The 23,436-nt window shown below is 39.2% G+C and overlaps 1 protein-coding gene across 2 annotated transcripts in view; it reads left to right on the top strand.

Moving 5' to 3' along the window:
• The window catches only part of TMC6 (transmembrane channel like 6), a 165,526-nt gene that overhangs the window by 104,105 nt on the left and 37,985 nt on the right, over positions 1–23,436 (top strand). For both annotated transcript variants that reach the window (XM_077251349.1, XM_077251348.1), the window contains one exon: positions 1,822–1,927. In XM_077251349.1, the coding sequence (XP_077107464.1) occupies positions 1,822–1,927 (106 nt within the window). The remainder of the gene's footprint in view (positions 1–1,821; positions 1,928–23,436) is intronic.

The following is a 23,436-nucleotide window of genomic DNA, read 5'->3' as shown; positions in this document are numbered from 1 at the left end:
AATAAACACTCAAAATGCATGTTCCAAATTATTATGCACAGCAGAGTTTTCAACATTTTTTTAATTATTTTGAACAAAAAAATGGTCACTTGTGAAGTTATAAGCATTATCAGCTTATTACAAAATGAAATCAAACAGTTTTCAAGTGAAAACTTTATTCTAGGTGATGTTACATTTGCACATAGGACCTCTTGTTCGAAAGAAGCTTCTGAACTCTCTAGTCCATTGAATTTGTCAGTTTTTGGATGGTTTCTGCTTCAATTGTTTTGCATGTGGACAGAATACCCTCCCAGAGCTGTTGCTTAGATGTGAACTGCCTCCCGCCATCATAGACACTCCTTTTGATGATGCTCCAGAGGTTCTCAATGGGGTTGAGGTCAGGGGGAGATGGTGGCCACACCATAAGTTTGTCCTCTTTTATGCCCATAGCAGCCAGAGATGCAGATGTGTTTTTTGCAGCATGAGACGGTGCATTATCATGCATGAAAATGATCTTGCTGCGGAAAGCACGGTTCTTCCTCTTGAACCATAGCAGGAAGTGTTGTTTTAGAAACTCCACATAGATTATGGAGTTCATCTTTACCCCTTCAGGGATCATAAAGGGGCCGACAATCTCTCTCTCCATGATTCCAGCCCAAAACATTACTCCACCTCCTCCTTGTTGGCGCCTTAGCCGTGTTTTCATGGGGTGTCCATCAACCAGCCATCCTCTGGACCATCGAGCGTTGCACGACACTCATCGGTGAACAAAACAGTTTGGAAGTCAGTCTTCATGTATCGTTTAGCCCACTGGAGACGTTTTTGCTTGTGTGCAGTGGATAGAGGTGGTCGACAGGATGGCTTACGCACAGCTGCAAACCTCTGAAGGACCCTGCATCTTGTTGTTCTGGGGAGGTTGGAGGCACCAGCAGCTTCAAAAACTTGTCTGCTGCTATGACAAGGCATTTTTGCAGCTGCTCTTTTAACCTTACGCAATTGCCTGTTGGAAAGAGTCCTCAATTTTTCCTTATCAGCACGCACACGTGTGTGCTGGGAATCAGCTACGTACTTCTTGATTGTGCGATGATCACGATGAAGTGTCTTGGCAATGTTGATTGTAGTCATGCCTTGACCTAAATACTCCACAATTTGTTGCTTCTCAGCAGCCGACACATCCTTTTTCTTTCCCATTTTGGCAAAAAATGTAGGCTGCTTAATAATGTGGAACAGCCTTCTTAAGTAGTCTTGCCTTTATTTGGACACACCTGCCAAACTAATTTGCACAGGTATCTGCAATTGCTTTCAGTGATATAAAGAGCCCTGGCACACATCACCATCAATGAGTTTAAATGACAAACAAAAAAATTCTAACCTTATCACTCCTAAACTCTTTGTGCATAATAATTTGGAACACAGTGTAGAACATCAAGAGGAAATCGGAGAGTAGCCGCGGCTTCTTGTTGATGTTCAATAGGTGGGTGGGGAGAGTGAGCTGGCACTCCTTGGGTGCAGGGCACGTGTGATGTAACAACCTCATGTGAGCCCCAGGAAAGCAAGAGCCGCCACACTTGCTTATATAGCGAATTGTATTACACATATTATCGGCAGTGTCCCCATTGGGGCTCACAATCTAAAGTCCCTCTCACTATATCTTTGGAGAGTTGGAGGAAACCGGAGTACCCAGAGTAAACCCACGCAAACACAGGGAGAACATAAAAACTCCTTGTACATGTTGTCCTTGGTGGCATTTGAACCTAGGACCTCAGCGCTGTAAAAGCAACAGTGCTGACCACTGAACCACTATGCTGCCCAATCCTATGACCTTCAAAATCTTTTTACCAGAACATCAAAGATTGCTGGTGTCAGAACTGCGGAAAACATCAGGAGCACAGCGGATTCGACTGCTTAAGAACTTCCCACTGAGCCTTCACATAAAGAGAGAGCTGAGGTGAGGAATCGCAAACAAGCCCCCACTACCTCCAAAACTGCAGTGAAAGACAAAGAACCATACAATAGTAGGCTTAAGCCCCCGTCTCACATAGCGAGATCGCTAGCGAGATCGCTGCTGAGTCACTAGTTTTGTGACGCAACAGCGACCTCAGTAGCGATCTCGCTATGTGTGACACGTACCAGCGATCAGGCCCCTGCTGCGAGATCGCTGGTCGTGTCGGAATGGCCTGGACCTTTTTTTGGTCGTTGAGGCCCCGCTGACATTGCTGAATCGGTGTGTGTGACACCGATCCAGCGATGTCTTCACTGGTAACCAGGGTAAACATCGGGTTACTAAGCGCAGGGCCGCGCTTAGTAACCCGATGTTTACCCTGGTTACCAGCGTAAATGTAAAAAAAAACAAACAGTACATACTCGCCTTCTGATGTCCGTCAGGTCCCTTGCCGTCAGCTTCCTGCTCTCACTGACTCCCGGCCGTACAGTGAGAAGTGAGAGCACAGCAGTGACGTCACCGCTGCGCTCTGCTCTCGCTGTACGGCGGCTCAGTCAGAGCAGGAAGCAGACGGCAAGGGACCTGGACACCGAAAGGCGAGTATGTACTGTTTGGTTTTTTTGGTAACCAGGGTAAACATCGGGTTACTAAGCGCGGCCCTGCGCTTAGTAACCCGATGTTTACCCTGGTTACCGGGTGCTGCAGGGGGACTTCGGCATCGTTGAAGACAGTTTCAACGATGCCGAAGTCGTTCCCCTGATCGTTGGTCGCTGGAGAGAGCGGTCTGTGTGACAGCTCCCCAGCGACCACACAGCGACTTACCAACGATCACGGCCAGGTCGTATCGCTGGTCGTGATCGTTGGTAAATCGCTTAGTGAGACGGGGCCTTTAGAGTTAGTGTTGGCAACTATATCAATCAATCCAGGTTGTTGTAGTCTATACAGTACAGCAATAAGAAGTCTGAATTTTTTTTATGTACAGTAATTTCTCTTTCCAAATTTTCTCACCACTTCTTGTCTAAAGCAGTTCTTTGGCTTCAGCCGAGTGCCTTTTCTTGTTGTTCAGGACTGTAAGTGATGCTTCCTCTCCTCCTAATTCAGAATGGTACCATAGGGTGGATGCGCGTTTGTCTCCAAACTACTCATACGGAAGCCATTTAATTTCAGAAGAGGCGAGTTCTTAGTTACAAATCCAAAAATTATTCTCCAAACACTGCTGCATTTATTTGGATATCCATATGTAAATGATAGGGAGACGATACTGGCCATAGGGAGGACAGAAAGAAATGTACTGCTTAAATCCTTAATAAAAGTTACTTTCTCACACTTTAATGTTTTACTTACAGGATGTATAATTAAAGACAGTTAATCAAATAAAGGTACAGTTGCACATAACCTGACATGTTTCGACTCACTGGGCTTTCTCAAGGGTCCAAAGACACCACACCTGGTATTTAATCCTTACAATTTCAGTAATTATATCCAGGTCAAGATTAATAGAGTAGTTATATGCAGCAAGAAATAAAAAAGAAAATATATGGAAAAGTAGCTAAAAATGAAACAATGTACAATTAAACATAGTGATTATGATAATACATGAGGGTTTTTTATCTATTTAACACCCAATATTACTTCAGTCGTCTTTTGTGATAATTTACTAATTATTCACCTCCTCTCCAATCTTATTCTGTAGTGCAGTTATCAATACCTTGGTCGAACAGAAAGAAAACAGGAAGAAAATTTAACTTGAGCATAAATTAATACATCAGGAACATTGAGAAAGATCTGATGACCCACAGCTTGTTATCACTTTAGAAAGAAGTCCACTTTTGCAATCCAGATGGTATGATGGCAATGGCGATTAGCAATGTAAAAGAAGATTAGAGACTTGGTAGTATACCTAAGAAGGCTATCGCAAAAGAAGACAGAGTTTATTTACAAGCTAAATACATTAACCCTTGATGGTGTAATCATCGAGATTGCTGTACATTGTTTTCTAAACTAAAAATATTTTTTTAATATACATAATTACCTACCTTTAATTTATTGTAAGGTTTAAAAATCAGGTAAGAATGTCTGTCAGTATAGACTGGCGAAACCAGTCAGATTATGTGCAGTTGTTTAATGAGCTGGTGTTAATTGTATATCCTATATTCTATAACATTAAAGTGTGGTAAAGTCGGGGGCGTTGCCTAGCAGGAGATGTGAGAGGACGTGTGCCGGACCTCTCCTGATGCCCGAACGGTGAACCGGTAATATTAGAGGCGCCGCCGAACGCCAAGTACCAGGGAAGGAGCTCCGGGGTGTCCGGGGAGCGGAGGGAGCCAGCCGCACTGTGAGAAAACAGCGGGATGACGCGCAAACGGCAGAAAGAGCTCGGGATGGCGGGCAGCACACGCTCCCAAGATGGCGCCGACAGCGCTGCAGAAGAGGCGGCAAAGGCAGACGCTGCCTATCAGAGGAGGCTTGAAGTGATCGCCCGGCTGGAACAGTTTGCCAGGACAGAAAACTCAGAACGGCTGGTGCAGAGAGCCGGTGGAGAGGTAACAGGAGATGAGAGAGACTCTGGGGTGTGGATGGATGTGGGGTCTGGGGCACAGGCAGAGGGGATAATGAGCGGTTCCCCCAAAACAACTATTACAGTACCAGCTATGAGGTCTGATTCTTTGAAGGTGGTAGCTGAGCCGACCCAGGAATATGCTGCACAAATGGGATCTGTGAGCAATGATGAGGCTGGGGAGCCAACCCTGAAGGATATATTTTCTGCAGTATTATTCTGCAAGACTGCTTTGACAACTCTAACTGTCCAGGTGGATGACCTGAAGGGGGAGGTTGCCTCTTTTCGCTCGGCTATGCACAAGATGGAGGGGAGAGTTGAAATGTTGGAGGAACGTGTGGGAGGTGCAGAAGATCAGATTGCTGAACTGGCAAAAAGAGAGAAAAAATATGTCCAGCGCATTGCGGAGTTGGAGCTTAAAACTGATGATTTGGAGAATCGCTCGCGCAGGAACAATTTGAGAATTATTGGTGTGCCTGAAAAGGCAGAAGGAAACAACCCCACGGACTTTATCGAGACATGGCTGAAAACTAAGGTTGGAGGGGACAGTCTCACTAAATTATTTGCGTTAGAAAGAGCTCACCGGGTGCCAACCAGACCTCTGCCCCCTGGCTCCGCCCCACGGACCTTTCTTGCCAAAATCCTAAATTACAGAGACCGGGATATTCTGCTAAGAAGAGCCAGGAATATGGAGGAATTAACTATTGACGGCAACCGAATATCTATATACCCTGATTATTCCACAGTTGTACAGAAGCTCAGGATGAAGTTCGGAGAGGCTAAAAGGCGATTACGTGAACTGGGTCTGGTTTATTCAATGATGTATCCGGCTAAACTACGGGTGGTGGCCATGGAAAAGGTTCACTTTTTTCAAAATCCTGAGGAGGTGTCTCATTGGCTGGATTTGAATGCAAAACGTATTGGAGCAGAAAAGACCCGCTGAGGAGGATCGGACGTGAACTTCTGGCTATTGTGACAGTTTTGGGAGGGGAGGAAAATTGAGTTGTTGGTTGATTCTGATATATTATTAGAGGAATCTGATATGTGGTTCATGTGTGTTAAAGTTGTGTTCGGCGGCGCAACTGTTTCTATATTCTGTTTCTAAAGGGCGGGGAGAGGAACGACCATAGGAGAGTGTTAAACCTATTGGGGGTTGGTGTCGGCTTTTGAGCCACTGCTGGGATTGCGACAGCGCGTTCCCCTTTCTCATACAGAGAGGGAGTAGGAGACTATAAGTTGATTGGTATACAGTTTTGGGGGAGGAAGTTATTGAGGGAAGGGAAGGGTAGAGAGAAGGGAAGGGTAAAGGAAGAGTTATGTTAGTAATAATGAGGGCTTGGGGGGGAGTTTTGGGTAAGGGGGCTCAGGTTAGGGGGGTAAGGGAGACCAACGGAAGGAAGTTGAGAAGTTTCACCACTATGCAAAATGATGGGAGATAAAGTTAAAATTTTGAGCTGGAACATTAGGGGTCTATCGAATGATACCAAACGTAAAGCTATCTTGCAATATATTTTGAAGCAGAGACCCTCGCTGATATGCCTTCAAGAGACTCATTTAGTTAAAGAAAAAACGGGTTTATTGCAGAAAAGATGGGTGAGAAAGGCATATCATGCGACATTCTCGGCCTATGCTAGAGGAGTGTCAATACTTGTGCATACAAGTGTACCGTTCGAGGAGGTAGAGGTGGTAATAGATAGTGATGGACAATATGTATTCCTTGTGTGTAAGATATATGCTAGGCTGTTGTGTGTCGTGTCGGTGTATATTCCTCCACCGTACTCAGGGAAAAAACTACAGGAAATCCTAAATAACTGGTAGGTGGGGAGGAGTTCCATTACTCATAATTGGGGATATGAATAATATTATTGATGATCACTGGGATAGGGGGCAACAGGCTATGTTGAGGAAGGAGGGGAACTTAACAGCGTTTGGTAGCTATTTGAAAGAGGTGGTATGGAGGGACTTATGGAGAGTTCGTAATAAGGATACATACTGTTTCTCCTGTTATTCGGCGACATATGGCTCTCTATCCCGTATTGATATGGCTCTAGGTAATGAAGGAATGGATAGATTGGTACAGGAGGTAGTCTATATGCCTAGAGTAGTGTCGGATCATAGTCCATTGGTAGTAACACTGCAAATTGAAAGCCCTGGGGAAATGGCTAAATTGGGTTGGAAGATTAACCCCTTCTGGTTACAAATTCTTGACATGGGAAAGATTGGGGAAGAGATAGGGGAATTTTTTAAATTTAATGATGGAAGTGCAGCGAAACATGTGGTTTGGGATACCATGAAAGCTTATTTGAGGGGAATATTATCTAAAGGGATATCTAGGCATAAAACACAAACAAGGAAGTCTGACAAAGCCATATTGGAGGAATTGAAGGAAGCGGAGGCAGCATTGAGTAATTTACGTTCTCAGGACACCATGAACCGTATGAAGATGGCTCAGGAGGAGGTTAACAAATTATACCTACGCAAGGCGGAGAGGGTGAGAGCTTTCCAAAGAGAGGCCTTTTATGCGGAAGGGGAGAAGGTGGGCCACCTGCTATCAGTGGTGACGTCTGCTCAGAGGGACTCTACACACGTATATGCTCTGGAATTAGAAAATGGTAGCATTGTAACACAGGGGGCCCAAATTCTGGGAGGTTTTAAGGGATTTTATAGTAAATTGTATGCATCACACACGGGACAGATGGAAGGTGAAATTGACAGGTTTTTTGAGGAGGTAAATTTACCTAGGCTGGAAGCTGAGGATAGAGATTCGTTAGATAGGCCGCTTACGGTGGAAGAGTTGGAGGGTGCCTTGAGGTCAATGGCGGGGGGGAAGGCTCCGAGGGCTGACGGCGTTCCTGTTGAGATCTATGATGTCCTTTCTGAAGAGTTGTTGACCAGATTGCTGGGGGTATTCGAGGAGTCACTGGAGTGGGGAATATTGCCTGCGTCCATGAGGGAGGCCACTATTGTGGTCATTCCTAAACCCGATAAAAACCCACGGTTGCCGGAGTCATATAAACCGATATCACTCCTGACAACAGATGTTAAGATTTTGGCAAAGGCCTTGGCGAACAGACTGACTCGGGTAATAGAAAAGGTGGTTCATTCGGACCAATCCGGTTTTATGCCTAATAAGTCCACTGCCATTAACTTGAGAAGGTTATTCCTCAATATGCAGATACCGGCGGAGAATGCTGATAGGAGGGTGGTAGTTTCCCTCGATGCACATAAAGCCTTCGATAGTATAGAATGGCAATACCTATGGTCGGTTCTGGGCCGCTTTGGGTTTGGGCCAGTTTTTGTGTCATGGGTGAGACTCCTATACTCCTCTCCAGTGGCTAAACTTAGGGTGAACAATGCACTGTCGGAAAGCTTTCAACTGTTTCGAGGTACGCGGCAGGGGTGTCCAGGGGTGTCTGTTGTCCCCGTTGCTGTTTGCTCTGGCGGTGGAGCCTCTGGCAGCGGCTATCAGAGGGTCTCAGTTAGTAAAGGGGTTCGTGTATGGGAAAATGGAGGAGAAAATTGCTCTGTATGCCGATGATATTTAGCTTTTTCTTGAGGGTCCTGGGGAGCCTTTAACCCCTTAACGACCGCCGATACGCCTTTTAACGGCGGCCGCTAAGGGTACTTAAACCACAGCGCCGTTAATTAACGGCGCTGTGGAAAAAGTGAATAGCGCCCCCCAGAGTCGGATTTTCTCTGGGGTCTCGGTTGCCGAGGGTAGCCGAGACCCCAGAGAACATGATTCGGGGGGTTTTTATCGACCCCCGAGTTGCGATCGCCGGTAATTAACCGTTTACCGGCGGTCGCAACAAAAAAAAAAAAAAACGCGATTTGCCGTTTAATTTCTCTGTCCTCCGATGTGATCGCACATCGGAGGACAGAGAAATGTGGTCCCCGATGGCCCCCAATAGCCCCCCGATACTTACCTACCTCCCCCGGTGCTCCTCGTGGCTCCCGATGGGCGCCGCCATCTTGTTTCCGGGAAAAAATGGCGGGCGCACGCGCAGTACGCCCGCCGGCCGGCACCCGGAAGATCTTTGGGGTCTCGGCTGCCGGGGGTAGCCGAGACCCCAAAGAACATGATCGGGGTCGGTTTGCACCGACCCCTGCTTTGCGATCGCCGGTAATTAACAGTTTACCGGCGACCGCAAAAAAAAAAAAAAAAAAAGCGATCAGTTATTTCTCTGTCCTCTGATGTGATCGCACATCAGAGGACAGAGAGATAGGGGGATTCGGGGACCCTAACATACTCACCCGGTGTCCCTGGGTCCTCTTCTGTCTTCTCCTGCCAGCTGGCTTTTTCATCATGGCGGGCGCATGCGCAGTGCGCCCGCCATCTGCTGCCATCTGCCGGCCGGCAGGAGAAGACGAGTTGGGGCTAAAATTAGGGTTAGGGTTAGAGTTAGGGTTAGGGTTAGAGTTAGGGTTAGGGTTGGGGCTAAATTTAGGGTTAGGGTTAGGCTACTTTCACACTAGCGTTTTTTGGCTTCCGTCGCAATGCGTCGTTGGAGAAAAAACGCATCCTGCAAAAGTGCTTGCAGGATGCGTTTTTTCTCCATTGGCTTGCATTAGCGACGCATTGCGACGGATTGCCACATGTCGCATCTGTCGTGCGACGGATGCGTCGTGCTTTGGCGGATCGTCGACACAAAAAAAACTACATGTAACTTTTTTGTGCGACGTGTCCGCCATTTCCGACCGCGCATGCGTGGCCGGAACTCCGCCCCCGCCTCCCCGCACCTCACAATGGGGCAGCGGATGCGTTGAAAAAACAGCATCCGCTGCACCCGTTGTGCGGCGCTTACAACGCTAGCGTCGGTACGTCGGCCCGACACACTGCGATGGGCCGAGTACGACGCTAGTGTGAAAGTAGCCTTAGGCTTCTTTCACACTTGCGTCGGTACGGGGCGGTCGCAATGCGTCGGCCCGACGTACCGACGCACGTTGTGAAAATTGTGCACAACGTGGGCAGCGGATGCAGTTTTTCAACGCATCCGCTGCCCAGTCTATGTCCTGGGGAGGAGGGGGCAGAGTTACGGCCACGCATGCGCGGAAATGGCGGACGCGACGTACAAAAAAAAGGTTACATTGAACTTTTTTTGTGACGACGGGGGCTAAAGTTATGGTTAGGGTTGGGGCTAAGGTTAGGGTTGGGGCTAAAGTTAGGGTTAGAGTTGGGATTAGGGTTAGGGATTGGATTAGGGTTGGGATTAGTGTTACGTTTGGGATTAGGGTTGGGATTAGGGTTAGGGTTGGGATTAGGGTTAGGGGTGTGTTGGATTTAGGGTTTTGATTAGGGTTATGGTTAGGGTTGAGATTAGGGCTGTTTTGGGGTTATGGTTGTGATTATTGTTAGGGTTGTGATTAGGATTATGGATCGGGTTGAGATTAGGGTTAGGGGTGTGTTGGAGTTAGGGTTGGAGTTATAATTTGGGGGTTTCCACTGTTTAGGTACATCAGGGGGTCTCCAAACACGACAGCCAATTTTGCGCTAAAAAAGTCAAATGGTACTCCCTCCCTTCTGAGCTCTGCCGTGCGCCCAAACAGTGGTTTACCCCCACATATGGGGCATCAGCGTACTTGGGATAAATTGGACAACAACTTTTGGGGTCCAATTTCTCCTGTTACCCTTGTGAAAATAAAAACTTGGGGGCTAAAAATCTTTTTTGTTGGAAAAAAAAATATTTTTTTATTTTCACTACTCTGCATTATAAACTTCTGTGAAGCACTTGAGCTTTCAAAGTTCTCACCACATATCTAGATAAGTTCCTTAGGGGGTCTAGTTTCCAACATTTGGTCACTTGTGGGGGTTTCTACTGTTTAGGTACATCAGGGGCTTTGCAAACGCAACATAACACCCACAGACAATTCTATCAAAGTCTGAATTCCAAAATGGCGCTCCTTCTCTTCCGAGCTCTGCCGTGTGCCAAAACAGTGGTTTACCCCCACATATGGGGTACCAGAATACTCAGGACAAATTGGAGAACAAATATTGGCATCCAATTTCTCTTGTTACCTTTGTGAAAATAAAAATTTGGAGGCTAAAAAAATCTTTTTTGTGGGAAAAAAAATATTTTTTATTTTCACTACTCTGCATTATAAACTTCTGTGAAGCACTTGGGCATTCAAAGTTCTCACCACATATCTAGATAAGTTCCTTGGGGGGTCTATTTTCCAAAATGGGGTCACTTGTTGGGGGTTTCTACTGTTTAGGTACATTAGGGGTCTGCAAACGCAACATAACGCCCGCAGACAATTCTATCAAAGTCTGCATTCCAAAATGGCGCTCCTTCCCTTCCGAGCTCTGCCGTGCGCCCAAACAGTGGTTTACCCCCACATATGGGGTACCAGCATACTCAGGACAAATTGGACAACAACTTTTGGGGTCCAATTTCTCTTGTTACCCTTGTGAAAATAAAAACTTGGGGGCTAAAAAATCTTTATTGTTAAAAAATATATATTTTTTATTTTCACGACTCTGCATTATAAACTTCTGTGATGCACTTGGGCATTCAAAGTTCTCACTACACATCTAGATAAGTTCCATGGGGGGTCTAGTTTCCAAAATGGGGTCACTTTTGGGGGGTTTCTACTGGTTAGGCACATCAGGGGCTCTCCAAACGCGACATGGCGTCCGATCTCAATTCCAGTCAATTTTGCATTGAAAAGTCAAATGGCGCTCCTTTGCTTCCGAGCTCAGCCATGCGCCCAAACAGTGGTTTACCCCCACATATGGGGTGTCGGCGTACTCAAGACAAATTGTACAACAACTTCTGGGGTCCACTTTCTCCTGTTACCCTTGGTAAAATAAAAATTTGGAGGCAAAAAGATCATTTTTGTAGAAAAAATGCGATTTTTTATTTTTTTATTTTCACGGCTCTACGTTATAAACTTCTGTGAAGCGCCTGGGGGTTTAAAGTGCTCACCACACATCTAGATAAGTTCCTTAAGGGGTCTAGTTTCCAAAATGGTGTCATATGTGGGGGGTCTCTACTGTTTAGGCACATCAGCGGCTCTCCAAACGTGACATGGCGTCCGATCTCAATTCCAGCCAATTCTACATTGAAAAAGTAAAACAACACTCCTTCTCTTCCAAGCTCTGCGGTGCGCCCAAACAGTGGTTTACCCCCATATATGGGGTATCGACGTACTCAGGAGAAATTGCACAACAACTTTTGTGGTCTAATTTCTCCTGTTACCCTTGTGAAAATAAGAATTTGTGGGCGAAAAAATCATTTTTGTGAAAACAAATGCGATTTTTTATTTTCACGGCTCTACGTTATAAACTTTTGTGAAGCACTTGGGGGTTCAAAGTGCTCACCACACATCTAGATAAGTTCATTGGGGGGTCTAGTTTCCAAAATGGTGTCACTTGTGGGGGGTTTCCACTGTTTAGGCACATTAGGGGCTCTCCAAACGCGACATGGCGTCCGATCTCAATTCCAGCCAATTCTGCATTGAAACAGTCAAACGGTGCTCCTTCACTTCCAAGCTCTGCGGTGCGCCCAAACAGTGGTTTACCTCCACATATGGGGTATCGGCGTACTCAGGAAAAATTGCACAACAAAATTTGTGGTTAAATTTCTGTTTTTACACTTGTGAAAATTAAAAAAAATGGTTCTGAAGTAAAATGTTTGCAAAAAAAAGTTAAATGTTCATTTTTTTCTTCCACATTGTTTTAGTTCCTGTGAAGTACGTAAAGGGTTAATAAACTTCTTGAATGTGGTTTTGAGCAGCTTGAGGGGTGCAGTTTTTAGAATGGTGTCACACTTGGTTATTTTCTATCATATAGACCCCTCAAAATCACTTCAAAGGTGATGTGGTCCCTAAAAAAAACATGGTGTTGTAAAAATGAGAAATTGCTGGTCAACTTTTAACCCTTATAACTCCCTAACAAAAAAAAAATTGTTTCCAAAATTGTGCTGATGTAAAGTAGACATGTGAGAAATGTTATTTATTAACTATTTTTTGTGACATATCTCTCTGATTTAAGGGCATAAAAATACAAAGTTTGAAAATTGCAAAATTTTAAAAATTTTCGCCATATTTCCATTTTTTTCATAAATAATTGCAAGTAATATCGAAGAAATGTTACCACTAACTTGAAGTACAACATGTCACGAAAAAACAATCTCAGAATCAGCGGGATCCGATAAAGCGTTCCAGAGTTATAACCTCTTAAAGTGACACTGGTCAGAATTGTAAAAATTGGCTCGGTCATTAAGTACCAAATTGGCTCTGTCACTAAGGGGTTAAGAAATGTGATTTCATTAATTGAAGGATTTGGGCAAATTTCTGGATTGATTATCAATTGGGACAAATCAAGTGTTATGCAGGTGGATAGGGAAGTGGACTGTACGGGGGAGGTGGAGCAGAGTACGAAATTAAGGGTGGTGTCGCAATTTAAATATCTAGGGATCCAGGTTTCTCTTCCCTTAACTAGATTTGAGGAGCTTAATCTTGAGCCCTTAATAAACAAATTACGCGCCAAAATCTCAGCTTGGAATAAGTTGCATCTGTCGGTGGTGGGTAGAGTAAATCTCCTTAAGATGGTTGTGATGCCACAGGTTTTGTATATTTTGCATAACTCTCCGGTATGGATCCCTCTGACCAGATTTCGTAAACTAAGATCATTATTCGGGGAATTGGTGCGGGGATACTGCAGAGACCTAAAGATGAAGGGGGACTTGCCTTGCCTAATCCCTGGTTATACTTTTTATCTGCTCAGAGCCAGCATCTTAGAGGATGGGGGGAAAGTCTTGAGAAAGGTCAGGGACATAGTAGCGTGGTACATGTTATCGGCATGTGGCCCTTGGGTCAGGGTCTAGAGGCAGGACTATTTAAGAAATTGGGAACTTGTTTTTACACTATAAATTTAATTCATAAGGTATGGCAGACGATTAAACGTATAAGGGGGGTAGTGAAATTCACTGAGTTTTCGCCTATGTGGGATAACCCCTCTTTTCAAGAATTTAATCATATTGAAGGAATGGGAGAATGGAGGGAAAAGGCATTGGGTTGATAGGTCAGTTGATTCATAACGGGAATCTTAAATCTTTTGAGGTACTGCAGCAAGAATTTCAGTTCCCAGGGTTGAAGTTGTATCACTATTGACGGGTTCAACACGCATTTCAGGCACAAAAAAAGAGAGAGCCTATAGTGATTCAGAAGGATCTAATGTTGGACTTCATACTAAATAACAACGGAACAAAAGGGGCAATATCCGAAGTATATGGCGATTTACTACATACCTTTCTAATGGATTACCCTATTAAGGCCAGAGGGAAGTGGGAGGATGAACTGGGACAAATAGACGACGATAGGTGGGAGTCTATACTGGAATACATACCCAGGCTGTCGATGAGTGAACCTGGGAGACTGTCGCAACTATATGTGATAAATAGGGCCTATAGGACACCTGACATGTTGTTTAAAGCCGGGCTCAGAGATGACTCTGGGTGCCCTAGGTGCTCCCAGTCTCAGGCGGGGATACTGCACATGTTGTGGCTGTGCTCCAGATTATTTGCATACTGGGTTGTTGTGCTGAACCAGATAGGGGTAATTTATGGGTGTTTGATTCCCAGGGATCCGGTGGTTTGTGTACTTGGGTATGTGGAGGAAATCCTGACCAACGAAACTGCCAAGATGGCAATTGCTAGATTATTGTTCATTGCGAGAAAGGTGATTGCAAGGTATTGGATCAGGGAGGAACCTCCTACTAGACGAGAGTTTATTGCACAAGCGAATCATATTGTCCAGCTCGAAAAAAGTATATATAATAAAAGGAACAGGATGGGGTTTTTTCAAAAGCTGTGGCAGCCATGGCTGGATGGGAATAATTGAGGGGTGGTGATAAAATGATGCTAATAGTAAATATGTATGTAATGTTTACTTTCTTCTTTCCAAGCGTATTGTATGGTTGGAGTTGGTCTTCAAGGGAGGAGGGGGGTGGGTGGGTATGTTTCTTTAAAATAAAAAACAGTAATGCACCTTGTTATTTAAATGGATTTTATTGTATTTCTTTTACATAATAAAAAATATTTGGTTTAAAAAAAAAAAGTGTGGTAAAGTCACTTTTAATCAGCATCTGTGCAATATATTTCTTTCTGACCTCCCTATGTCCAGTATTGTCTCCTTATCATCTATGGCTACCCGAAATAAAATCACAACAGCGTTTGGAAAAGAAAATTAGAGCAAAACACTCTACATGACCCCTATTCTGCAAGGATACCCCCACTGTGAACAGGTAACTGAAGTGGGTATCCCATGGAGAACAGACATGAAGTTTATACCAGAGGTTGGTAACTCTTCTGGTCTTCAAAGGAATTATATCAGACACTTTGGTACCGAAATCTTGTTAGGATTTTGTTTTTTTGTGACCAGCATAGGTCCTACAGTCATGGAAAACATTATTTTCGGCATATTGGTGAACATATTGTATTTACTTACATCACTGAGCGGCCTGCACATCAGTCCCAAATTAACAGCTGACAGATGGATAACAATATATAGGCCATGTTTCCAATCTATGGAAAGCTAAAATCATGATGGGAAATATGGCATTAATATCTCCCATCTGGGACATCCAGGTGGGCAGATATCCTGAAAATTGTGGATCTCATAATTAATAGGACCTAACCACATCCCATTGACCAGCCCCCATATAAGCTCACCTAGGGGAGGTGTGTGGGAATGACTGTTATATAATAAATACAGATTCAGAATTTTAATCATTGTCATTCCGGAAAATAAAGTTTGCTGTAGTTATTTACCATTTTCAAAGGAGAGCTTCTCTCCATAAAGATCAGAGGCAATTTCTGCTACCACAGGTTTAGTAATTTTATTTTGTAAGCCCTTGTTTGTTTTATGTAATTGTATATATTATATTGTTTTGTCCCCTTTTGTAACATCTTTTTTATATTTTTATAAATGCCTACTTTTTTAATTAAATATAGAATATAGATTAAATATATATTATATAGCTTCGTTCCTCTTGCTCTGTAAACTGCATCCCTGAAGCCATATGAGTAGTGTAGCAGAGGTATTACTCATCAAACTCAATTTGACAGGTGGACACGCCCCTATCAAAGTGTATCAAAGTGTGTAACCCCGCCCCTCTCCTTGTCTTCTAACAGCAGCTGTGTGGCAGCTCCCCCTCCCTTTTTATATAGTTTAATTTGTTAATACAGTGAATATTATCCCCGTAATTGTTTTATATTAGAGTTTTATATTTATATGTGATTTATAATGCGCACATTATGTATGTGGGCATGTTACAACATGAATGTTATCCCCGTAATTGTTTTATATTAGAGTTTTATATCTCATTTATATGTGATTTATAATGCACACATTATGTATGTGGGCATGTTACAACATGAATGTTATCCCCGTAATTGTTTTATATTAGAGTTTTTTACAACATGAACGTTATCCTCGTAATTGTTTTATATTAGAGTTTTATATCTCATTTATATGTGATTTATTTTTTTATTGACATTTTCATAAGCCTATAGTCCCAATAATATTTATTTGACCAGCAGATAATTAATTAAAATCGCATAAAGCGTGTTAAATAGACAATACACCAAAATCATAGCGAATCAAAATGTATTAAATTGATTACTGATACGCTTCCAACAAGTTGATAATAATATCAAAAGTGTACCAATAATATTTATTCTCTTTTTATTGACATTTTCATAAGCCTATAGCCCCAATAATATTTATTTGACCAGCAGATAATTAATTAAAATCGTATAAAGCGTGTTAAATAGACATTACACCAAAATCATAGCGAATCAAAATGTATTAAATTGATTACTGATACGCTTCCAACAAGTTGATAATAATATCAAAAATGTACCAATAATATTTATTCTCTTTTTATTGACATTTTCATAAACCTATAGCCCCAATAATATTTATTTGACCAGCAGATAATTAATTAAAATCGCATAAAGCGTGTTAAATAGACATTACACCAAAATCATAGTGAATCAAAATGTAATAAATTGATTACTGATACGCTTCCAACAAGTTGATAATATCAAAAGTGTACCAATAATATTTATTCTCTTTTTATTGACATTTTCATAAACCTATAGTCCCAATAATATTTGACCAGCAGATAATTAATTAAAAGCGCATAAAGCGTGTTAAATAGACATTACACCAAAATCATAGCGAATCAAAATGTATTAAATTGGTTACTGATACTCTTCCAACAAATTGATAATAATATCAAAAGTGTACCAATAATATTTATTCTCTTTTTATTGACATTTTCATAAACCTATAGTCCCAATAATATTTATTTGACCAGCAGATAATTAATTAAAATCGCATAAAGCGTGTTAAATAGACATTACACCAAAATCATAGCGAATCATAATATTTATTTGACCAGCAGATAATTAATTAAAATCGCATAAAGCGTGTTAAATAGACATTACACTAAAATCATAGCGAATCAAAATGTATTAAATTGATTACTGATACGCTTCCAACAAGTTGATAATAATATCAAAAGTGTACCAACAATATTTATTCTCTTTTATTGACATCGGATATCGTAGTGACTGTGCCGTCTATTTGCACACAACCATTTTGAATCCATGTTTTGCTGACCTTAAACATTTTGTATAACAGCTGTGTTTCTCCTGATTTTTCTAGCGCGGCTCGCTGAGCGTTACCACTGCACTCATTTCTCTTTGCTGCTTCTGAATGTACACTATTCTCACCCATAGACAGTTTTCCTTTAAAAAATACAAATATTATTGAATATAATGTTTTACATATGTTACAGTATTTTATTTTTCCAGGTGTTACTTTAATAATAATAATGATAATAATAAAAATATGAATATTATTGAATATAATGTTTTACATATGTTACAGTGTTTTATTTTTCCTGGTGTTACTTTAATAATAATGATAATAATAAAAATATGAATATTATTGAATATAATGTTTTACATATGTTACAGTATTTTATTTTTCCTGGTGTTACTTTAATAATAATGATAATAATAATAAAAATATGAATATTATTGAATATAATGTTTTACATATGTTACAGTATTTTATTTTTCCTGGTGTTACTTTAATAATAATGATAATAATAATAAAAATATGAATATTATTGAATATAATGTTTTACATATGTTACAGTGTTTTATTTTTCCTGGTGTTACTTTAATAATAATAATGATAATAATAATAAAAATATGAATATTATTGAATATAATGTTTTACATATGTTACAGTGTTTTATTTTTCCTGGTGTTACTTTAATAATAATAATGATAATAATAATAATAATCATACACCGCAAAATTGTGTCAATATTGGACTATGAAATTTTCCATAAAAATCTTCTTGGTTATCCCAAGACACGTAAGAAACAAATGCATGACTTTTAGCACCGCCACAGACACGTATATTATTCCATCTTTCTTTAATTCAACATTATTTTATCACATATTAATTTCACAGATGTCTGTGCCGTCTATTTGCACACAACCATTTGGAAACCATGTTTTGCTGACCTTAAACATTTTGTATAACAGATGTGTTTCTCCTCGCTGAGCGTTACCACTGCACTCATTTCTCTTTGCTGCTTCTGAATGTACACTATTCCCACCCATGGACAGTTTTCCTTTAAAAAATATGAGTATTATTGAATATAATGTTTTACATATGTTACAGTATTTTATTTTTATTAATAGTTACTTTTAACTATTCTTTTAGAGTGTCTAGTAGATTTATATTCTTTGTCTGATATATTTCTACACAAAGCTTCAAACTATTTTGTAATTTATAATGTATCACAGTAGTTTCATATGAAGTTACATCTTAGGCCCCATTCAGACTATTGTAATATCTGTAGCTTAAAATAGAGCCAAATAGCTACTTTCAAATCCGGACATACACCATTGATTTTAATGGGGTCTAAGGGGGTTCTATCAAGGTTTCCACATAATAGTTATGGAAAGAATAATGCTACAGAATTGGCCGCTCCAGTTATAAAACAAAAATGATGAAAATTATCCATGATGATAATGTGAAAAAGGCTTATGCAGTGGGTTTATGGATCTCTACAATAAACACCATGTGTAGAAATTTGGTTCTAGAACTTGTTGGATTAGTGAATATAATAACGTTTGTCATATTTTATAACATGCAGCTAATGATTCTTGCTTTCAACTTGTATGTAACCGGATTAAAATAAAGAATAATGACCTAGCTGATTTGGGTGATATTGTAAAACCATTTATTGTTTCTACTACTTGGCAATTGTTACATTCAGTTATTTTTATTTATTTATTTATTTATTTTTATTTATTTATTTATTTATTTTTTCCTTGGAATTTGTTAGTCATTACAATTATTTTTGCTCCCAAAATAGGTTTTTAGAGCCACCAAGCTACATAAATGTGCAGGCTCCTGAATATTACAATTACAAAACATTCAAAGTTTGTTTCTCCACTTTTTGCAGATAATAAATCTTAATTTCTTTATAATTTGACTTTTAGTTATAGTTTGTTTCAGTTCTTTGGCGTTCTATGTATACCGTAAATTTTGCTTCCTTTCAGTGAATAATATAAGACAAATTATTTTTATTCAAAAACATCTAACTTATGTATACTTTTAAAGCTTTGTTACATTTCTAGCCAGTCTACACCATGCTGTGTAACATAAATACATGCGGCCTTGTAGTGATTTAATATAGTGCACCAAACATGATATGGTTTTTCGTTTCTCTGAACTGGCGCAAACAAAACATATAAGGTAGTACGGCACAAGACGTGAGCGTACCCGCAGCTCACTGAGCATTACCACGGTACTCACTTCTCTTTGCTGCTTCTGAATGTACAGTATTCTCATCCATGGAGAGTTCTCCTTTAAAATATGGATATTATTGAATATAATGTTTTACATATGTTACAGTATTTTATTTTCCTGGTGTTACTTTTGTTCATGTATTACTGGTCTCTTCTGCAGTTGTGATTCGTACCTTTTCTATAAAAATATGGATAAATGAATTGTCCATTATAGAACCATTTTGAATCCATGTTTTGTAGACCTTAAACATTTTGTATAACAGATGTGTTTCTCTTGATTTTTTATTTTTTATTTTTTTATTTATTTTTTATTTTTTCTTGGTTAAGGGCTCACTGATGTTTTAATAAACTTTGAATAAATAACTGTGCATACATAAGAAACCTTGCAATATATCTTTATAGAAATAATACTTCTGCACTCATGGCCACTTCTCCACCTTTGCCTCCTGAACTCATCATTCACTGTGAAATAACGCAAAAATCCATCTTTGTGCTGATGGAGGCATCAACATTTTGCCATTATAAGTTTATGGCTCTGTAAAGAGAGATGAGAATTGTCGAAAGGAGCTGGAGGCAGACACACACAACACACAGAACACACGCACAACAAACACACAGAACACACGCACAACAAACACACAGAACACACGCACAGCAAACACATAACATACAGAACACACACAACACATACAACACAAACAACAAACATACACACACACAACATACAGAACACACACAACACATGCAACACACACACAACAAACACACACAACACATACAACACACACAACAAACATACACACACACAACATACAGAACACACACAACACATGCAACACACACAAGAAACACAAACACACACAACACATGTGTGCTGCTGAAGGCTCCTTTCGACAATTCTCATCTCTCTTTACAGAGCCATAAACTTATAATGGCAAAATGTTGATGCCTCCATCAGCACAAAGATGGATTTTTGCGTTATTTCACAGTGAATGATGAGTTCAGGAGGCAAAGGTGGAGGAGAAGTGGCCATGAGTGCAGAAGTATTATTTCTATAAAGATATATTGCAAGGTTTCTTATGTATGCACAGTTATTTATTCAAAGTTTATTAAAACATCAGTGAGCCCTTAACCAAGAAAAAATAAAAAATAAATAAAAAATAAAAAAATAAAAAATCAAGAGAAACACATCTGTTATACAACATGTTTAAGGTCTACAAAACATGGATTCAAAATGGTTCTATAATGGACAATTCATTTATCCATATTTTTATAGAAAAGGTACGAATCACAACTGCAGAAGAGACCAGTAATACATGAACAAAAGTAACACCAGGAAAATAAAATACTGTAACATATGTAAAACATTATATTCAATAATATCCATATTTTAAAGGAGAACTCTCCATGGATGAGAATACTGTACATTCAGAAGCAGCAAAGAGAAGTGAGTACCGTGGTAATGCTCAGTGAGCTGCGGGTACGCTCACGTCTTGTGCCGTACTACCTTATATGTTTTGTTTGCGCCAGTTCAGAGAAACGAAAAACCATATCATGTTTGGTGCACTATATTAAATCACTACAAGGCCGCATGTATTTATGTTACACAGCATGGTGTAGACTGGCTAGAAATGTAACAAAGCTTTAAAAGTATACATAAGTTAGATGTATTTGAATAAAAATAATTTGTCTTATATTATTCACTGAAAGGAAGCAAAATTTACGGTATACATAGAACGCCAAAGAATTGAAACAAACTATAACTAAAAGTCAAATTATAAAGAAATTAAGATTTATTATCTGCAAAAAGTGGAGAAACAAACTTTGAATGTTTTGTAATTGTAATATTCAGGAGCCTGCACATTTATGTAGCTTGGTGGCTCTAAAAACCTATCTTGGGAGCAAAAATAATTGTAATGACTAACAAATTCCAAGGAAAAAATAAATAAATAAATAAATAAATAAAAATAAATAAATAAATAAATAAAAATAACTGAATGTAACAATTGCCAAGTAGTAGAAACAATAAATGGTTTTACAATATCACCCAAATCAGCTAGGTCATTATTCTTTATTTTAATCCAGTTACATACAAGTTGAAAGCAAGAATCATTAGCTGCATGTTATAAAATATGACAAACGTTATTATATTCACTAATCCAACAAGTTCTAGAACCAAATTTCTACACATGGTGTTTATTGTAGAGATCCATAAACCCACTGCATAAGCCTTTTTCACATTATCATCATGGATAATTTTCATCATTTTTGTTTTATAACTGGAGCGGCCAATTCTGTAGCATTATTCTTTCCATAACTATTATGTGGAAACCTTGATAGAACCCCCTTAGACCCCATTAAAATCAATGGTGTATGTCCGGATTTGAAAGTAGCTATTTGGCTCTATTTTAAGCTACAGATATTACAATAGTCTGAATGGGGCCTAAGATGTAACTTCATATGAAACTACTGTGATACATTATAAATTACAAAATAGTTTGAAGCTTTGTGTAGAAATATATCAGACAAAGAATATAAATCTACTAGACACTCTAAAAGAATAGTTAAAAGTAACTATTAAAAAAATAAAATACTGTAACATATGTAAAACATTATATTCAATAATACTTATATTTTTTAAAGGAAAACTGTCCATGGGTGGGAATAGTGTACATTCAGAAGCAGCAAAGAGAAATGAGTGCAGTGGTAACGCTCAGCGAGGAGAAACACATCTGTTATACAAAATGTTTAAGGTCAGCAAAACATGGTTTCAAAATGGTTGTGTGCAAATAGACGGCACAGACATCTGTGAAATTAATATGTGATAAAATAATGTTGAATTAAAGAAAGATGGAATAATATATGTGTCTGTGGCGGTGCTAAAAGTCATGCATTTGTTTCTTACGTGTCTTGGGATAACCAAGAAGATTTTTATGGAAAATTTCATAGTAGTCCAATATTGACACAATTTTGCGGTGTATGATTATTATTATTATTATCATTATTATTATTAAAGTAACACCAGGAAAAATAAAACACTGTAACATATGTAAAACATTATATTCAATAATATTCATATTTTTATTATTATTATCATTATTATTATTAAAGTAACACCAGGAAAAATAAAATACTGTAACATATGTAAAACATTATATTCAATAATATTCATATTTTTATTATTATTATCATCATTATTATTAAAGTAACACCAGGAAAAATAAAATACTGTAACATATGTAAAACATTATATTCAATAATATTCATATTTTTATTATTATTATCATTATTATTAAAGTAACACCAGGAAAAATAAAACACTGTAACATATGTAAAACATTATATTCAATAATATTCATACTTTAATAATAATAATGATAATAATAATAAAAATAACACCTGGAAAAATAAAATACTGTAACATATGTAAAACATTATATTCAATAATATTCGTATTTTTTAAAGGAAAACTGTCTATGGGTGAGAATATTGTACATTCAGAAGCAGCAAAGAGAAATGAGTGCAGTGGTAACGCTCAGCGTTAGAAAAATCAGGAGAAACACAGCTGTTATACAAAATGTTTAAGGTCAGCAAAACATGGATTCAAAATGGTTGTGTGCAAATAGACGGCACAGTCACTACGATATCCGATGTCAATAAAAGAGAATAAATATTGTTGGTACACTTTTGATATTATCAACTTGTTGGAAGCGTATCAGTAATCAATTTAATACATTTTGATTCGCTATGATTTTAGTGTAATGTCTATTTAACACGCTTTATGCGATTTTAATTAATTATCTGCTGGTCAAATAAATATTATGATTCGCTATGATTTTGGTGTAATGTCTATTTAACACGCTTTATGCGCTTTTAATTAATTATCTGCTGGTCAAATAAATATTATTGGGACTATAGGTTTATGAAAATGTCAATAAAAAGAGAATAAATATTATTGGTACACTTTTGATATTATCAACTTGTTGGAAGCGTATCAGTAATCAATTTAATACATTTTGATTCACTATGATTTTGGTGTAATGTCTATTTAACACGCTTTATGCGATTTTAATTAATTATCTGCTGGTCAAATAAATATTATTGGGGCTATA

This window comes from Ranitomeya variabilis, chromosome 4 (assembly GCF_051348905.1).
Source record: "Ranitomeya variabilis isolate aRanVar5 chromosome 4, aRanVar5.hap1, whole genome shotgun sequence".
In the NCBI taxonomy this organism is placed as follows: Eukaryota; Metazoa; Chordata; class Amphibia; order Anura; family Dendrobatidae; genus Ranitomeya; species Ranitomeya variabilis.
Note: the sequence above shows the minus strand (reverse complement) of the source record. Positions and strands in the feature narration are given on the sequence as shown.